The 17,783-nt window shown below is 39.2% G+C and overlaps 2 protein-coding genes across 12 annotated transcripts in view; one reads left to right on the top strand and one right to left on the bottom strand.

Moving 5' to 3' along the window:
- Window positions 1–17,783, top strand: part of MCPH1 (microcephalin 1) — a 241,711-nt gene that overhangs the window by 83,410 nt on the left and 140,518 nt on the right. The window lies entirely within an intron of this gene.
- ANGPT2 (angiopoietin 2) overlaps window positions 1–17,783 on the bottom strand; it is a 69,804-nt gene that overhangs the window by 10,193 nt on the left and 41,828 nt on the right. For 2 of the 4 annotated variants that reach the window (XM_090033493.1, XM_090033474.1), the window contains 3 exons: window positions 11,351–11,478; window positions 3,799–3,900; window positions 2,816–2,982 (listed from right to left, as the gene is read on the bottom strand). In XM_090033493.1, the coding sequence (XP_089889619.1) occupies window positions 2,816–2,982; window positions 3,799–3,900; window positions 11,351–11,478 (397 nt within the window). Of the gene's footprint in view, window positions 1–2,815; window positions 2,983–3,798; window positions 3,901–11,350; window positions 11,482–17,783 lie in introns of all 4 variants that reach the window. The other 2 variants (XM_090033482.1, XM_090033466.1) reach the window with 1 other exon arrangement.

Consider the following 17,783-nt stretch of genomic DNA (forward strand, 5'->3'; position numbering starts at 1 on the left):
GGAATCCATTTGAAATGTTGTCCCTTAGCATAACTTACACTGTTTCTTTGCAGCATTCAAAAGCCAGCTAATACAAATGGAAATGATTTTATATCATGAATATTTGAACATAGCTGGATATATTTAAACTTAATTTTAAGAATATACATCTTTCAGAGTGTTATGTATCTAATTTGAACCACTGTATTCTATGGCACATCAAATACTTGATAGCATTTCAAAAGGAAGTATCCTTTTACAGACAACCATCTTATTTTGCAGTAATTATTTTTTAATAATATAAATGGACATGGGTAATGACCCATTTTGCAAAGGTTGCCTTTATAAGTATTTGAATGCCTTAATTTAAAAAATAAAATCTCTGCTGTAGATTCTAACTGTTTCCAGATGGAAAAATATTTGGTTTGGAGTTGAGACAACTGTATACTGCTTATACTGCTAACGCATTAAGTTCTAACATTTTTTGATGGAGAGATATTCAGAGTTTTGGATTGTTTTGTTTATGAGAGTTGAGGTGAAGTAACAGTATCTCTTTCCATTTACCTTTAGTAATCTCTTGACAGGGAAAGTCTTATTATACTTTTATTTTCTTTCGTGAAAAATATGTAGTATTTAAGAGCTTAAAATATTTTTAATGGACTCTAATCTCCCTGGATGAAAGTTGGTTATTGGTGAGTTATATTTTATAAAGGGTTTTATTTAGAAATGTGTGTAACATATGAATTTAGTTCTTAAAAAAGGGTGTCAAATTTACTTTCCCTATTGTCAATGACCTTAACTACAAGATAGTCAGATATTGGAAAGCAGAGCTGTAAGCTTTTTCAGACTGTTCATTCCAACGGCTTGTAACTCTTTTACATAATTCTCCTAAAGCATTACTTTCCAAAGTGTTGGCTCACTCCAGCTCCCAAGCTGGACAGAGTGAAAGAGTCTTTTTCGACCACTCAGTTTTTCCTCAGTTTTTGAGATCTTATTTAAAATCAAGTCTTTGAGCTAACTAATAATTAAATGACATGTCTGAGATTTCAGAGAGCCTGAAACAATAGCACTGAAGTATGAACTGCCCCATTTATTTTAGTGGTGGCTAATGATAATATTTTTAAACATTAATTTTATTAATCATTTAATTCCTTATCATAGTAAGTATTCTATCTATATTCTATATTGGGTGTCACAAATTGAAGGAAGTACAGAACATGCATATACTGAGATGTAGTGTTACAGATGTATACTTGTTGCTGGAGAGAGGGAAAGACAGACTTTTGACATATTTGCTTAATGTTTCTTGTTAGGAAGGTCATTTTCACTGTAAGTGTGGTTAAGCATTTGAACAGACTACTCAGAGAGCTTGTGGAATCTCCATCTTTGGAAGTAATTAAAAAGCAAGCTAGATAAACACTTGTCTAGAATGGTTTATATGAGGTTGATCCTGTCTTGGTCAGGGTTTTGGACTCAATGACTTCAAGGTCTCTTCTAGCCTTATTTTTGTATGCTTCTCTGACTAGGGTGCTTATTTTACCATCATTTAGCACAAGATGGTAGTTTAATTTCCATTCTGATTTGTATCTCTTTGATTGTCTTCTGAGATTTGTAACATTAAAGCCAATTGTAAGGATACCATCCACTACAGGCCTGGGAAGGAAAGGCTTCTTCTTGCATTACCACTCTTGTTGGTTCTCCCCAGCAAATTTTTCTTACTTTAAGGAGTCATAGTTTCCCAGTCGCCTGTTTTCTATCAACTAGTTCCTGCTGTGAGCCTAGTAACTTTCCTTTTTTCCCCTTATGCGTTTTGTTTGTTTTTTATGTAATTGGCCAAAAATGGAAATATAATGCTTGTGGAATGATATTAACTTCATGTGGTTATTGGAGGGCTAGGATAGTTTCTTTACCTTATTTCAGTGAACAAGCACATCCAAAAATATATTGTCTAGTAGCTTCATTTAATTCAATGTGACAACAGAATTTAAGGGTGTCCCTGAATACTTTCCTTCTTTAAATTATGACTAATTCTGAGTACAGGGGAAAAAATGTAACAGAATATACCAGAGCATTGCTAAGTAAAAAATAAATAAGTAAAACAAAAGGAATGGTGATGCTAGAAATTAAACCCAGGCTCCATGGCACATCGTGAGAAACTCATCTTTGAACTGTGGAGATTATCAAAGATAGAAGAATGAACCAAGCCCTGCTCTTCATCCTGAAGTTTGTAACATGAATGTGTATGTGCGGGATTTGCATTTGTCACAGTTTGTATAATTAATGATCTTCCTGCCTCTATCTTTCAGTAGAATACACCCCCCTAAGACTACCCACTGGATTCCTCAGAGACCTCCAAACATCCACACAATACATGGGTTTCTTCTGTTCCCAACCTGTATGCCACATTTTGCACTCAGAGTCTTCTATAAAGGAAAGTGGAGGAAGTGAAGGTGTTATTTACCATCATTCACTGGTAAAATGCACATTCTTTCTCATTCAAAAAAATCCATTTAGAATGTCAGCACTACATGAATATTTGGATTTGACCTTTGCCTGAAGAAGGGTCCAAAAGCTTGCAAAGAAAACTGTTTTTTTGCAATTTCTTAGTTGGTCTAATAAAAGGCATGATCTCTTAACCAAGAGTTCTACAATTTTGCATTTCTTTTTGTCTCAGACCAACATGGCTCCCAAGTACATCCCTGAGCACTACATGATATATTTTAAATGCACTCATAACAACTACTGCATCATTTTTTTTTAAGTCTGTGAAGCTAAGCAACTTATAGAAATTAATAATCAGCTGATGTTTGTTCAGTTCAATTCCCGTTTTGCTTACCTGTACTTTTGTTCTTCACTTGCTAGATAAAAATGGTCATATAATGAATATGCCTCATTTCCTTCCCAGTCTTTCAGGTGAATTTTAAGAACACAGTGTTTCTGATTAGTCAGCTGAGAAACAAACTCATTTCCAAGCCAGTACTCTCCAGCAGGATCTCCAAATCCCTGTAATCCAAGTTGTATATTTAAATAATTTTAATCTGTTGTCCTTCATGACTTTGAATTCATCAGTTCATCAGGTTTTAAAAAGAAAGTTTTTCAGTCAGTCAACTCCAAAGCTTTACTATGCATGTGAAGATCAGAGGTCTTTAGTTTTTCAAAAAGTGGATTTGAACAAATAAAGTTTTAGGAACTTGAAACAAAATGGATCGGTATTACATTTATTAGATTGGACAAAAACTGCCAGTAGAATCAACTATAAAAATCTTAAAAATTAAATATGTAGATGTATTATGAAATAGTTGACTGGTAGGGGTGGGGGAACAAAGCTTGTCTTTAAAAATACATCATACTTGCAAGTCTCTACTTAGGCAAACATATTACATTATTCTAGCATTTCCCAAATGAAAGCAGAAGTTTTCATCTCAAAATTAAAATACCACTTTCAAACCTGCTGATTTATGCCCTTTTAAGTAACTGCTTTATACTTTTCTATGACATAAGCCTCTATAGAGATCATAAGAAAAAAATAATCTAAGGCAGTATCTAGGCTGCAAAATTATGGAGCCCAACAGCAGCACCATTAGCCTGTCTCCTGAATTAGAAGTAGCAGAAGCCATAGCAGCCCAATGTTTCCAAAAGGTAAAGTAACTTGGCTATAGGCAAATTGGCATGGTCGTTGAGCAGTGCCAATTAGTCCACCTGAGGCAGCTGATGTATAGGAACAGCACAGCATGCTTGAAGGTGCCACTTTCAGGCATGGTAAATTTTACAGTCAAGTCATGGCCTAAATATAAGAATTCAGAAGAGTGGTGTGCTTACCATCTTATACTCTTTCCATGTCCGGTGAAAGTCTACACTTCCATCCTCACGTCGCTGAATAATTGTCCACCCCCCTCCACTGGTTTCCATGTCACAGTATGCCTGTTAATCATAATCATAATCATAAAATGAAAATAAATCTTTAGTGAAAGGCAAAAGATTTGTGCACTCTGTTGAGAAACCAGGGAATACACATCATGTACATAGAATCATAGAATCAGTGGACCGGAAGGGACCTATAAGATCATCAAGTCCAGTCCCCTGCTATAGGCAGAAGCTTAATAAGCTCAAACTAGCTCAATTAGGTGCTTATCCAGCCTCCTTTTGAACACCTCCAAAGATGGCGACTGCACCACCTCTGCCAGGAGTGTGTTCCAGGTTCTAGGTACTGTTGTGGAGAAGAATTTCTTCCTTATGTCCAACTTAAATCTTCCATCAATTAGTTTGTGCCCATTCATCCTCCAAAGGGGTGCCTTCCTAAAGAGTTGCTCCCCCAGATCTTGGTGCTCCCCCCCGACATACTTGTAGGTAGCTATCAAGTCACCTCTCAGCCTCCTTTTACTCAGACTGAACAAGTCTAGTTCCCGGAGTCTCTCCTCATAGGGCCTATCCTCCAGGCCCCTGCTCATGCAGGTGGCCCTTCTCTGCACCCTCTTGAGCTTATTCGCATCCTTTTTAAAATGTGGTGCCCAAAACTGTGCACAGTACTCTAGCTGTGGCCTCACCAATGCTGAGTAGAGAAAGAGAAGCACTTCCCTGGATCTGTTACCAGCATATCAGCTGATGCACACCAGAGTTCTGTTTGCCTTGCTGGCAACTTCATTGCACTGTTGACTCATATTCATCTTCTGGTCGATTGTGACAACCCCCCGCCCCCCCCCCCCCCGATCCCATTATGGTGAAGGTTCTTCCTACCCAGATGACAGACTTGGCATTCTTCCCTGGTGAACCTCATATGATTCTAATCAGCCCAAAGAACTAGTTTGTCAAGGGGGTCCTGGATTCTTACCCTATCCTCTGGTGTACCCACATTTCCCCACAGCTTAGTATTGTCCACAGACTTAATCAAAGAGCATTCCACCCCGTCATTCCATTTATTAATAAATGTTAAAAAGCATGGGTCCAAACACTGATCCCTGTGGGACACCACTGGGGACAGCCCTCCAGGATGAGGCCATCCCATTGATTATAGCTCTCTGGGACCGGCCTCTAAGCCAATTATCCACCCACCATAGGCTGGTCCAGGCCAGTACCCTCCAGTTTAATTGAGAGAATTTCATGGGAGACAGAATCAAAGGGCTTACTGAAGTCTAAGTAAATGATGTCTACCTCATGTCCCTTGTTCAGCTGGTTAGTTACCTGGTCATAAAAGAACACCAGGTTTGTCAGGCATGATCTATCCTCCACAAAGCCATATCACTGTATAATGAAACTCTCTATGCTACCATATAGTGGAATAATAAAATCTAAGTACATACTCTACGCAGTCCTACCAAACCATAATACCCTGAGGTTGAAACCCGCCACTTTGATCTTCCAAAGCCAAGAAAAGCTGTGGAAAAGAAAAATCCTATGAACTAAAACAGATGACCCAACTGCAAGACAATTCCAGTCTGAGTGACTTTCTGGAGCCCACAAATAACAGCTGTAAGAAAGGACATTAGAGTAACACTGGTCTATTATGCCAGACTTCCAAAGGGGTGCTTTAAGAGCTGCTGACATGAAGTGTAGGAGTTTTATGGTTGGTTTATTCTGATGGGTATGTATAGCATATTTGATTAAGTTAAAATTATTTGAGCTTATGTAATGGAAACTAAATGGGAAAGGTGACAGAAAGGATTTGAATCAGAGACAAGTGCAAGTAGAATGAGAATTGAGGCAAAAGTGTTACCATTTCGTGCAGATGAAAGACAAAGGAATTGCAAGAAATGGAAGAGTTCTACTGCTATCCTGTATAATAATTTTTTACTTTAGTTCAATAGATATCTTACATAAAGTATCCCTCTGATCTTGCCAGTATCTTCCTAACATACGACTAGTAAGAAAATATGCTGTTTATAGTCTACATTCTTTAGGCTATAAACTGACTTTGTACATGTCTTTGGAAAGCACCTGGCACAATCACATGGCTACTGAAATACAACTGGGAATGATCACAGGAAGTTGTCCTGGCAAAAGTTTATAATTTTTTGAATAGCTTTTTAACCCGTAATGATTGTATAAATATTAAGGAAAGGGAGGGTGCATTTTCTCCACTTTAACAGATTCTATATCAATTGGGTTTGAGGGGTTTTAAAGGTCATAAGTTCTGAATGTACTGCACAGACAAGCATGCATTGTACAGTGCAGCTTTTTTATTCTCTGACTGGCATCCAAAGATGCCCATCTTAAAAATATACACATAATTAACTTTATGTTTGTGCTTAGTCCCTTTAATTAAGGATCAGTGCCTTAGGAGCAAAATTTCAGCTCTTGTTGTTGACTTTTGACTGATCCAAATCAGAGTCTGTCTGCTAAATGTAGTATTTTAGTACAAATCTAGTTATTTCAAATATATATATGCACGTATTCTCTTGAAGATCAATCATGTCAGTTGAATAACAAAAGTAGATTGCAAGGCGATATAGAGAAAGTGAAGAGAAGGAAAGATTAAGGAAACTAAAATTAGGCAAAATAATTTATTTTCTTCTAGCAACTAGAGAAAAGGATCACTTGAGTGGATATTGTTGTGTGTGGAGTTTTTTCATATTCATAAAAACTTAAGAAAAGAGATGGAGATATAAGAGTTTGGAGATATAGGGACAATTATTTTGTTTAAAATAAGCACAGTACACTTACTGTATATAAATCTTTCTGTGAGGAGACAAGTCTTAAATGTGTATATTTAGTAATTAGTGTAAAAGCTGAAAAAGTGATAGAATTGTTTTACTATGTAATAAGAACAAATCTTTCCAAAAAAAACCCCTTAAAATAGAAGTGACCTGCATTTCTTTAGGGCTTTCTTTAGCACTCACTCCTTTGGTAAAACTCCTGTAGAATTTGGACACAGAGTGGAGCTTATATTCAGAAGAATCAAATATAGTGTGGAATGGAAACAGAAAAAATATGTATCAGGATTAGACATCAGAATAAACATTTTAGTTTTTTATATTATAGAAAACTGGCAGAGTGGGATATTCAGCAGATTTTGAAAACAAAGTTTTTTATGGCTCAGACCTAGCAGCTGGAGTGTAATGTGAATTATTTATTAATATTACGGTAGGATTTACAGGCTTTGGTTGAAGAACAGTGCATATGAATAAAGTATACACACAAGCATAATGAAAAGTAGGACCCTGCCTCAAAGATTAAGACTGCAGTAGTCCTATTGACTGTTCATTGTGTAAAGCTGTATTTGTGCCCAAGTAGTTTCAAAACATTATTTTTATTGAAAGTTATGAGATTAGAGCCAAATTCTATGCCTCGCCTACCTAAAATATGATGAGATGTTAAATTAAATGGCAGTTAAGTGGTTCCTGCATGTGTATAAAGCACTAATGCAGCATGTCAGTTTCTGAATTAAGGTCTACTGTAAGGAAAAGGAGAGATGCTGATCACGCTAGCAACAATCGGAAACAATGTCAGGGGCTTGGTAAAGCCTTCATAAGTTATTTACATGACTTTTGAAGTACCAGCATTACCAAATCTCACAAATGGCTTGAGCATCTCATTCTATGTTTTTAAATATATTTTTATCATTCCAGTTCCTCAGGTATTGTGATTAGATGAGAATCTCAGCTTTCATTAAAATAAATTCGGGTCCTCATGGTCATGAATGAAAACATGAAGGCATAAATTTGAATGGTGGCCATCTATAAACTCACCAGGGGGAACCAGTGTAAAATAGGTGAGGCTCTGTTCCCCCAAGCTCCACCTGGGATTACAAGGAATAATGGCCACAAATTGATTGAGAATAGGTTCAGGCTTGATATCAGGAGGCATTACTTTATGGTTAGGGCTGCCAGGCTTTGGAATGGGCTCCCAAGGAATGTGGTACTCTCCCCTACCTTAGGGGTCTTCAAGAGGAGGTTGGATAAGTATCTGGCTGGGGTGTTATGACCCCAGCACTTGTTCCTGCCCAGGGCAGGGGGTCAGACTTGATGATCTGTTCAAGTCCCTTCCAACCCTAGTTTCTATGAAACTAATTCTAAGGATGCAAATCCCAAAATAGCATGAGACTGGAGGGAAATATAATTAAGCTGTTGTCGTGTTTTTTAGGGCCACTGGAATACTTAGTGTAGGCAACCAACAATGAGTGCGAGATGAAGTAGCCTAACATTTGAGGAGTAGGTCATACAATGTATGATAAACCAAATCAAACATATTAAGTTGGTTTTCTTTCTTTCTATTTTTAACGTCATAGAGCTTCTCTACCAGCTCAACAAAAAGACAGGTTTTTGTTAACGAATGCGAATTTGGGTAATTAAGAAATCTCCTGCAGGACTATATCCATTTGGACAAAGTTTGCTGTGAAGGTTTCTCAAGTGCTGGATGAAATTTCTGTTCATAGAGAGCTTAGCACACACACATAGCCAATAGCTTAGTGGTTAGGACAGTTACCTGGAATATAGGGATGCACGTTCAGCTATTTTCCCTGATTCAGATTAGTGAGTTAGACCCAGGTATCCCATATCCGAAATGAATGAACTAATCACTGGGCTATTAGATATGCTGAGTGTGGGTTTTTTTTTAAAAAAGGAATGGTCTCAATTGCACTCTGATTCAAACAGGACATTTTTTGAAATCCTGAGATTTTGTTCATAGAATGGAAGAATCACTTCCCACTCAGCTTTGTTGCTTACCACTTACTCAGTTCTACATTATGAGAAACAGTGATAATGCAGGGTCAGTAATGCAAATTACACAGAAGTTGTTTATAAGCCTCTTGGGGGGGCGGGGTCAGAAGGTGTTATAAGAGGAAAAGATGAAAATGCAAACAGCAGCACAGTGCTCTGGCAAGTAAAAAGTCATTCTGTTTACTGGTCTGAATGTCAGTACACACTGTAAACAGTAGAAAATGGTATAACATATTTATCTACAAATCTCTACTTCCCAAACAACTTCTGTACTGTATTTATGCATTATTGATACAAAATATGCATCAAATCGAATAGGGAAAGAGTAAACATTAATTTTATCTCATAATAAATAAAAATTTGTGTTTTGCTGTAGTTACAAAAAATGGACTTTTTGTTCTGTTTGTAGAATAGAGATTGAACTTATTTTCCTTTTTTGGCCAGTTGATTACTACCATTCTCAAAATGAAGTGTTTCTGTTCAAAGTGTCTTAAACTTTGCTATGCTTTACAATGCTTATTGTAAAACTAAATTTAAAAATGAGCAGTGCAAGCATTTTATGTTCCAGTGGCTTTTTATACTCTGACAAATGTGTGGGTTTGTTTTTATTGCAGGGATGTTCTATTTTGACTGCTTTTGGCTGATGCATGGGGGCAGTAATACTGCCAGACCTGAAACAGTGCACCAGCTGCTTTTAAATGTATTGCATTTTAATTATTAACATTTCAGTCAGCTATTAACATGCCTTGTTTTTTATTCCCCAAAAGAACATGATTAAGCATTTCTATTTACTGGTACTACATTTGAAGATGGAGTCAGAATCTAAATAACAAAGGGAAAATCAAGAGCTATTTATAGAGCGTTCAAAATGTAGCCCTTACTGCAGGGGTGGGCAAAACGCGGCCTGAAGGCCAGATGTGGCCTGTCAGGCCTTTCTATCCGGTTTGTGGGGCCCCTAAAAAATGTAGAGAATTAATATTAATCTGCCCTGGGCTGCCTGTCATGTGGCCCTTGATGGCTTTCCGAAACTCAGTATGCGGCCCTCTGCCCAAAATAATTGCCTGCCCCGCCTTACTGTAATGTGTGGTTGTGACTGCTGCAGTCCACTGTTTAAATGTACAGTTGCTTCTATCTTCTATCATGATTAAAGGTGTGAATGGAAGTTTCACTTGCAATCATTAACTCACACAATGCTTAATACAGCCCCTCTCACTGAGTATGTAACCTAATTTTTCATTGTAAGAAACTGAAAACAATGGAATTTAATCCAAAGGCAAAGTATCCCCCCTCCAAAAAAAATTAATAAATTGTACTTTTCATTGTTACCTAATTTCTACCATCATTTATCCAGAATAGTTCTAATTTTTTGGACCATAGTTTATAGTTCTGTTCCACTACCATTAGAGGGAGTAGTGTGTGGGTAAGGACAGATTCTTGTTCTAAGCTTAAACTAAAAAAATTTTTTAAATAATTTCTTTAGCTTGTCACTTGCATAAAGTTTCATATTTCCTAACCAAATAATATATCATAGATTTATCTCTCTGAGTATGTCCAAATGTGTGTATACCTTGTGATAGATTTTCTGAATATTCCATATACAACATAATAAATCCATAGGGAGTCATTAAATATTATCTACCTTTGTAAATGTATAGCAGAAAGATTAAATCCTAGAAAATTATTGTGCTCATGCATCAAGTGTTAAACTTATTAGTGTTGTCAATGACAGGCTGTCAGATTTTTACCTCATCCACCAAATGACCCTGTTATTTTTCTGTCAAGACCAGGTTAAAACTGGTATATAGATATCAGCTGAAACTATGAAATATGTAAAGCTGCCAAGTCCCAGACAGAGGCTGAAGGGAAATTTGAAGGATACTGGAAGGAGTGTTGAAGTAATTAGTGCAATCAAAATAACACAGCCAATTACCATTGTCTAACTGCTTACCAAAAAAGGGCATGAACCTACAGTACAACAGTCTCCCACCACTGCCCTTGGAAATGCAAAGACAAGCATATATTTTACTTAGCTGAAGATGTTCACTTTCTTTTCTTTTTCTTTTTTTTTAATTCAGTCCAGGAGCCTACCTGGGTTTTTTTCTGCCTTCCTAATTTTTCTGGCATTCTTTTATGTCCTTGATTTGCCTGACCCCTTTGTAACATTATTTCTTTAAATAACTGAGGCACCTCTCTCAGGAACCCCAGATTTCACTTTGTAAAGTTTTGATTTTGTTTTTCTGTGTCTTCACCATCCAGCTATGTCCTTGACTTGACGTGTGCTCCCGTGAATCCTCTTGGAGCATTCTTCTTAGCTGCAAATCCTACCATCTGTCCTGAGAACTGCTGAGTGTCCCACCCTCAGGCTTTCCTTACACAAGACTGCATTGATTTTTAACTTAAATTGACCTTGAAACTGGTTTTACATAAATATTTACAGCACAAAAGGCCCACCCATGGGTGTACTTTTATTTAAACCAGTACATGCTTCATGTAGACAAGTCCTCTGTTGGTGAGCTACAGTGACAGCTGCATTTCTGCAATTACTGCCTGACTACAGCTCCCTGCCATCAAGGAAGAAAGACTGCTAAAGTGGCTAGGCCTTATGCGCACCCCACTGCCATCTGAGGGGGGGCCATGCTAGATAAAAATAATCTCCTCAAGGCTGTACTCTACATTGCAACTATGTAGCAGTTTGAAGGTCTTGAAGATTTTAGTACCTTTTTCTCTTCTGAAGTATTAGGAACCGTTAAGGTGTAGATTCCACTTGTTGTAAGTCCTGATTTGAATGCTTCAGCACAGTCTTTGAAACTGATTTGTTCTTCTTTTGCCACAAAGCTGCTCTTGGCTACTAAACAAAGAAAGAGAGACTTAGAAAACATGAGGTTAAATAGCTGAAAAATTACTACGGAGCTCTTTAAAAAACAATGTCCAGATTAAGGTTTCCTTGCAGTAGAACAACTAGGCTGATTTAAGAGGCATAACATCTTTATATCACTAATTGTAGTAAGATAACAAGTTTTAGTTATTCAGTCCTGAAGAGAAAGTTCTTTTCATTCTCTTAGTGATGAAAAACTCTTGTGATGAATTTTTAGTATGTAAGAACATTATTCAAATACAAATTAACTGCTTGGTAGGTACAGGGCTGTAGGTTGTAGCTGTGTTGGTCTAAAGATATAGGCAGATAAGGTTCCTTGCGTGAATCTGATATCTTTTATTAGACCAACTTAAATAGTTGGAAAACAATTATTAAGCAAGCTTTTGGGTTCAAAAACCCTTTGTCAGGCTAAAGAAGTTTTTGCAGTTGGTGTGTGCTCTTCCTGGATGGAATGAAAAGTAAAGAAGCCAGAGGCTGGTCTGGTATGCATGCAAGACAGGTAGTTGGTGAAAATGTAGATTGAGGAGTAAATGAGTGAGAGACAGGCGGGGGGGGAGGGATGGGGGAAGTGAGAGAAGGGGGATGAATAGTGGAGAGATACCTAGGGAGTCAGATGTCAGGCAGATTATGTGTCATAAATCCAAAGGGAAAATCAGGGCATTTAGTGCATTGGATGAGATATATTACATTTCTGGAGGTGCAGCTGTAAGATCCAGATCTGGACTTGAGGAAGTTTGCTTCTGCTCAGAACACACCAAAAGGATCCAGACCATGCCATGACAAGAAATGCAAAACCTGCCAACACATCTCCACCACCCCCACAATTACTACACCCCACAATCGAGCCATCAGCTGGATCTTACAGCTACACCTCCAGAAATGTAATGCATCTCCTCCAATGCACTAAATGCCCTGATGGAAAATATGTAGGAGTGACCAAACAACAACTGCACACCAGAATGAACACACACCGGAAATCTATCAAAGACAGGAATACCCAATTACCTGTGGGGGCACGTTTCTCAAGATTTCATAGTTTTCATAGACATTAGGGCTGGAAGGGACCTCGGGAGTTCATCGAGTCCAGCCCCCTGCCCAAAGGGCAGGAAGTCAGCTGGGGTCATAGGATCCCAGCAAGATAAGCATCCAATTTACTCTTGAAGGTGTTCAATGTAGGTGCTTGAACCACCTCCGCTGGCAGACTGTTCCAGACCTTGGGGGCTCGGACAGTAAAGAAATTCTTCCTTATGTCCAGCCTGAAACGGTCTTGCAGGAGTTTGTGACCATTCGACCTCGTCATCCCTTGGGGCGCTCTGGTGAACAGACGTTCCCCCAGATCCTGGTGGTCATCCCTGATAAACTTATAGGTGGCCATCAGATCACCCCTGAGCCTACGCTTTTCCAGGCTAAAGAGTCCCATGGCTCTCAGCCTGTCATCGTAAGATCTGTTTTCCTGACCTCTGATCATGCACGTGGCTCTCCTCTGGACTCTCTCAAGCTTCTCCACATCCTTTTTGAATTGTAGAGCCCAAAACTGGATGCAGTATTCCAGCTGTAGCCTCACCAAGGCCGAGTACAAGGGGAGAATGACGTCCCGGGATCTGCTCGAGAAGCATCTATGGATGCACACCAGCATTTTGGTCACTTTACTAGCCGCAGCATCGCATTGGAGGCTCATGTTCATCTTGTGGTCAATGATGACCCCCAAGTCTCTTTCTTCTGTAGTGCTAACCAATGTAGCACTGCCGAGCCTATAAGCTGGGTATGTGCTGCAGGTTTTTCCTCTCAAGGTGCAGAACCTTGCATTTATCAGTGTTAAACACCATGAGGTTCTCGTCTGCCCATTTGCTGAGCTTGTCCAGGTCAGCCTGGATCACCCGCCTATCTTCTGGTGTGGATGCTTTGCCCCAAAGTTTGGTGTCATCCGCGAACTTGGACAGTCCATTCCTGACTCCAGTGTCCACATGGTTAATGAAGATGTTGAACAGGATGGGTCCCAGGACAGAGCCTTGAGGGACCCCACTGGTCACAGGGCACCATGATGAGTGACTGCCATCAATCACAAGATAACCACTCTCTCTCCAATCTCTCAGTCCTGATCCTCAAAGGAAACTTACAAAACACTTCCCAGAGACGAACCTATGAACTCCACTTCATCAACCTCCTGGATACTAAAAATCATGGACTAAATATAGACATTGGATTTATGACACATTATAGCCTGCCTGACATCTGACTCCAACTCCCCAGGTACCTCTCCATTATTCATCCCGCTCCTCTCTCTCCCCCCTCCACTCCCTCCCGGCCCCACCTGTCTCTCACCCTTTGACTCTTCAGTCTACGTTTTCACTGATTACCTGTCTTGCATGCATACCAGACCAGCCTCTGGCTCCTTTACTTTTCATTCCATTCAGGAAGAGCACACACCAACTGCTGAAACTTCCTTAGCCTGACAAAGGGTTTTTGAACCCAAAAGCTTGCTTAATAATTGTTTTCCAACTATTTAAGTTGGTCTAATAAAATATATCAGATTCATGCAAAGAACCTTGTCTGCTTGGTAGGTATCATTTCCTTTTAATATATTTGTATACTTAAAAAAAACAATTGAATATAATTCTTCCCTCAGTTAAGCAGTTTGAATTCCCCATAGTCCTCACTGGACCTACATGAAATTAACATCCACAAAGATATCTATACTCCTGTATTTACATTGTTTTTGCATTATTCATGATGATAACATGGAGATGCCTTTCAGCTAGATGTGTGTTTATCATTACTGTATTAACTTATTTCAGTTTAAGAATAGGTTAACTTTGGATAAGGTAGATATACCATAAAATATATTTTCTTTTGATTAAGTGGAATTCAAAGCATAATGCCCCTCAGTGAAGAGACTACATTCCTTCTACACAGGATTGGGTCTATTCATACTTCTCTGCATATTTGTCAAAAATCATCTACTGTAATGCAAAGGGTATACCGGGGGCTGTGCCCTACTATGGTTAGTGGTCTTGGCACTGAGCAAGAACATTTCATCTCTGTGTACAGAGCTGATGCTTACTGCAATTGAGGGGGATTCTCAGTAAGGAATCCTTACTTTCTGGAATTCATTCATGTAAAGAATACTTCTAAATATAAGCCTATTAAGGAATAATATAAAACTTGTCCTTTTTTGCTCAGAATTTTATTAACTTCAGGTTTTTAGAGTTTCCAGCACTTAGCCAGGTGGCTGGTTATCTGTATGTGACCCTTTATAGGTAGGTTCAGTGTGGAGGTAGTGGAGTAAATGCTGGCTATTTTGATGCAGACAGAGAAATATAACCAAACATTACACTGGTAGGTGCTCTAGAAATGTATACATGTAATACTTGATCAATATTATAGGCTTTTCACTTTGTTTATTAACAATGTACCTGTTTACATAGTTTGCTTCTAATATAAAAATAACACATTCAATGTTTTAATGACTTTTCCACACCCTATTGTTTGTAAACTGTGTTAGATGCTTTCCCTGCTAATTTTGTCTTTTTGGCAAACATTCATTATTTTTTCCATTCTTGATTTAATAGTGTGGTAGCCAACATTGACTTGTTTACTTATTTGTGCACTAACATAACAGATAACATCAGCAGGAATGTGTACTACTTTAAGAATGATATTTAAGGAGGTAGTATCCTATGTTGAGATCAAAACACGAAGTTGCAATTGGCTTTTTAAAGAATTACAAAATCATGCATCTTGAAGGCTTTGAAAAGCTTTTTTTTGTGATTTTAAAAATAAATCCCTTGTATTTGCAATCACACTTAGTAGTATTGTGCTCAGTGCTTAAGAATTGTGAAGTGAAATCAACAATTAACTACATCAGAATAGTTTCATTATCCACACTAAATGAAAAGTAGAAAATAGTGGGGCAGTATAAATATGTTCTTATTGATTGAGGGGTTTTTGTTTTTTAAATGTAAAATTATCGTTAATAAACTGAGTGCTCTTCTCCAGGCAGCAACTAAAAAAAAATGGTAAAATGAAAAAATTGTAAGCATATTTTATTCTTATGTGTATGGATGTGTATATGAGTTATGAATACTGAAGTCATCTGTTCCTATCTTTCAATTATACAAAAAACTTTTCAGCAAGTTTCCATAGTGGTTTTGATCCCTGTGAACCTAATGGACAAGGTTTCTATAGTCTCGTGGGTTTCATGCTTAGATCCATAGCTGACCACTTTGTTGCAGCTCCATATGTGACAAGATATGAAAATGATTAAATTAGCTACTTTGCTATATTTGGAAATAACACACAAGTAGTCATAAATTTCAGGTTATGACCAATGCATCCTTCTTAGTTAATGGCAGTGGCTAGAACATAAATCTGCCCCAAACTTGTTAGCTTGGTTGAGGTAGGTGAAGGGGTACTAAAGGCTGTTAGGAGCATCTGAGATGCTGAAATACTTGACATTTGAGGTGTCTGGAAGTTAAGTAGGAGGCGCTGAGTTGTAGCATTGTACTGTGTGTGTATAATGTACAAAAGCTGTGTACTTGCATGGGTGCTATTTGTAGTCTGTTGAATCTTGGGTCTGTAGTCCCAAGTTGCATGCTGTGATCTTGGTGAGGGAGGTTTGGGTCAGTACTGCTCCCTCTCTATCTCTGTTGCTTCCCTACTTCATCGAAGGTGAGGAGCAATGATAGGAGACAGAGGCAGCCTGCCAAGTAGATCCTCACTAAGTACAGACTGTCAAAAAGCTTGAGGCTGAATTGATTCAGTCTTTGCAGGTTAGTCTAAGATGCAAAGATTGAACCAATAAGCAAATGAACAAACATTCACTTTTGATTCACAAAAATGCAGCCACATGCCTGCAGTGGCTCAAGCTAGAAGCTGGGGGGCTCTAGAGCATGGCTTTCTGGCATGTAGCCAGCATTAGCTGTGAGTTCATTTCTTCTTCTTGCTGTCCCTGAGGTATCTGGGATTTGAATTCCACAGACACAGCAGCAGGGCTCTGCAGGGTTGCTTATCAGGTACTCTGGGATTTGTAGTCCCCAGTTGCAGCCAGCAATAAGTAAGTCAGCAGGGTAGGGCAGCTCTGTACGTGGGGGAAGGGGAGTTTAACCCCCTCGTTGGCCCTAAACCTCAGCCAGGTTTTGCCTGTGTTGCGGGGGGGAAGTGAGCCAGCCCTCACTGCTCCAGCTTGGGAGCAGAGCACCGGGGCCAGCCCTGCTTTCTGGAGTTTACAGCACAGCCCAGCCCAGGGGTGCAGAGCATGCTGGGATGCTGAGAGACTCTGATTTAACTTGAACCAGGGAGAGGTCTGGGACAGAAGTTTCATAAACCGATTTGACCTAAGTCAGTTAAGTCTGATACTACATTCAACCAGGTCTATCTTAAACCAGTTTCAGCCATTTTGAAACTGGTTTATGTGTACTGAATTTATGTTCTGTTACAGGTTTAAACCAATTTCTGATCACTTAAACCAGTTCATGTGTAACTTCTGTCCCTAGCCTTAATAACTAAGTGGGCTAGGGACAGATATTACACATAAAACCCATTTACGTGATCAGAAACTGGTTTAAACCTGTAAAAGAACAGATGTTCAGTGCACATAAACCAGTTTGAATGTAATATCAGACTTAACTGATTTGGGTCAAACCGGTTTATGCAATATCTGTCCCAGACCCCTTCCTGAGTTGAGTTAAATCAGAGTCCTCCAGCATCCCAGCTACTTTGCAGCTCTTGGCAGGGCTCTGCTCTCTGCTCTAGCCCAGGAGTGCTGACCCCTCCCCTCTGCTCCCTGGTTGCAGCTTTGGCAGAGACTGCAGATACAGCAAGGTCTGCCTGGCTGTCTCCCGCTCCCCGCCCCCCTCACCACTCCCTGCTCAAGCAGGGATATCCTACTCCCCTCTGCCTTACACAGACACCTCTCAGCATTAGCTAACATAACACATGCTGGCTACGGTCTGTGCGGTGGAAGACAAGACAAAGGCAGACAGGACAGTGTGAGCGTAGGGCTCTTTGGAGCTAATCAGCAGACCAGCTGGTAATGTCCCTCCATTTCTTCCTTGGAAAAAGTTGTTTAAGAAAAGCTTGAGCTAATGAAAGAGGCTGTTGTTTTGCTGACGGGGTGATAAATGCTAACAATTCCTGGTGTAACTCCCTGCTGTGTAACTCAATTCTCTGTTATCAACAGTTGTGGGGAGGAGGGTTGTCCCGTCCCTAATCAGAGCATCCTGCTGGGGCCTGGCCATGACCTCCCTTTCTACCACCCACCCCCATAGCACCGTGGA

This window comes from Crocodylus siamensis, chromosome 1, assembly GCF_052110815.1.
Source record: "Crocodylus siamensis isolate JL-2025a chromosome 1, ASM5211081v1, whole genome shotgun sequence".
Taxonomy (NCBI): domain Eukaryota; kingdom Metazoa; phylum Chordata; order Crocodylia; family Crocodylidae; genus Crocodylus; species Crocodylus siamensis.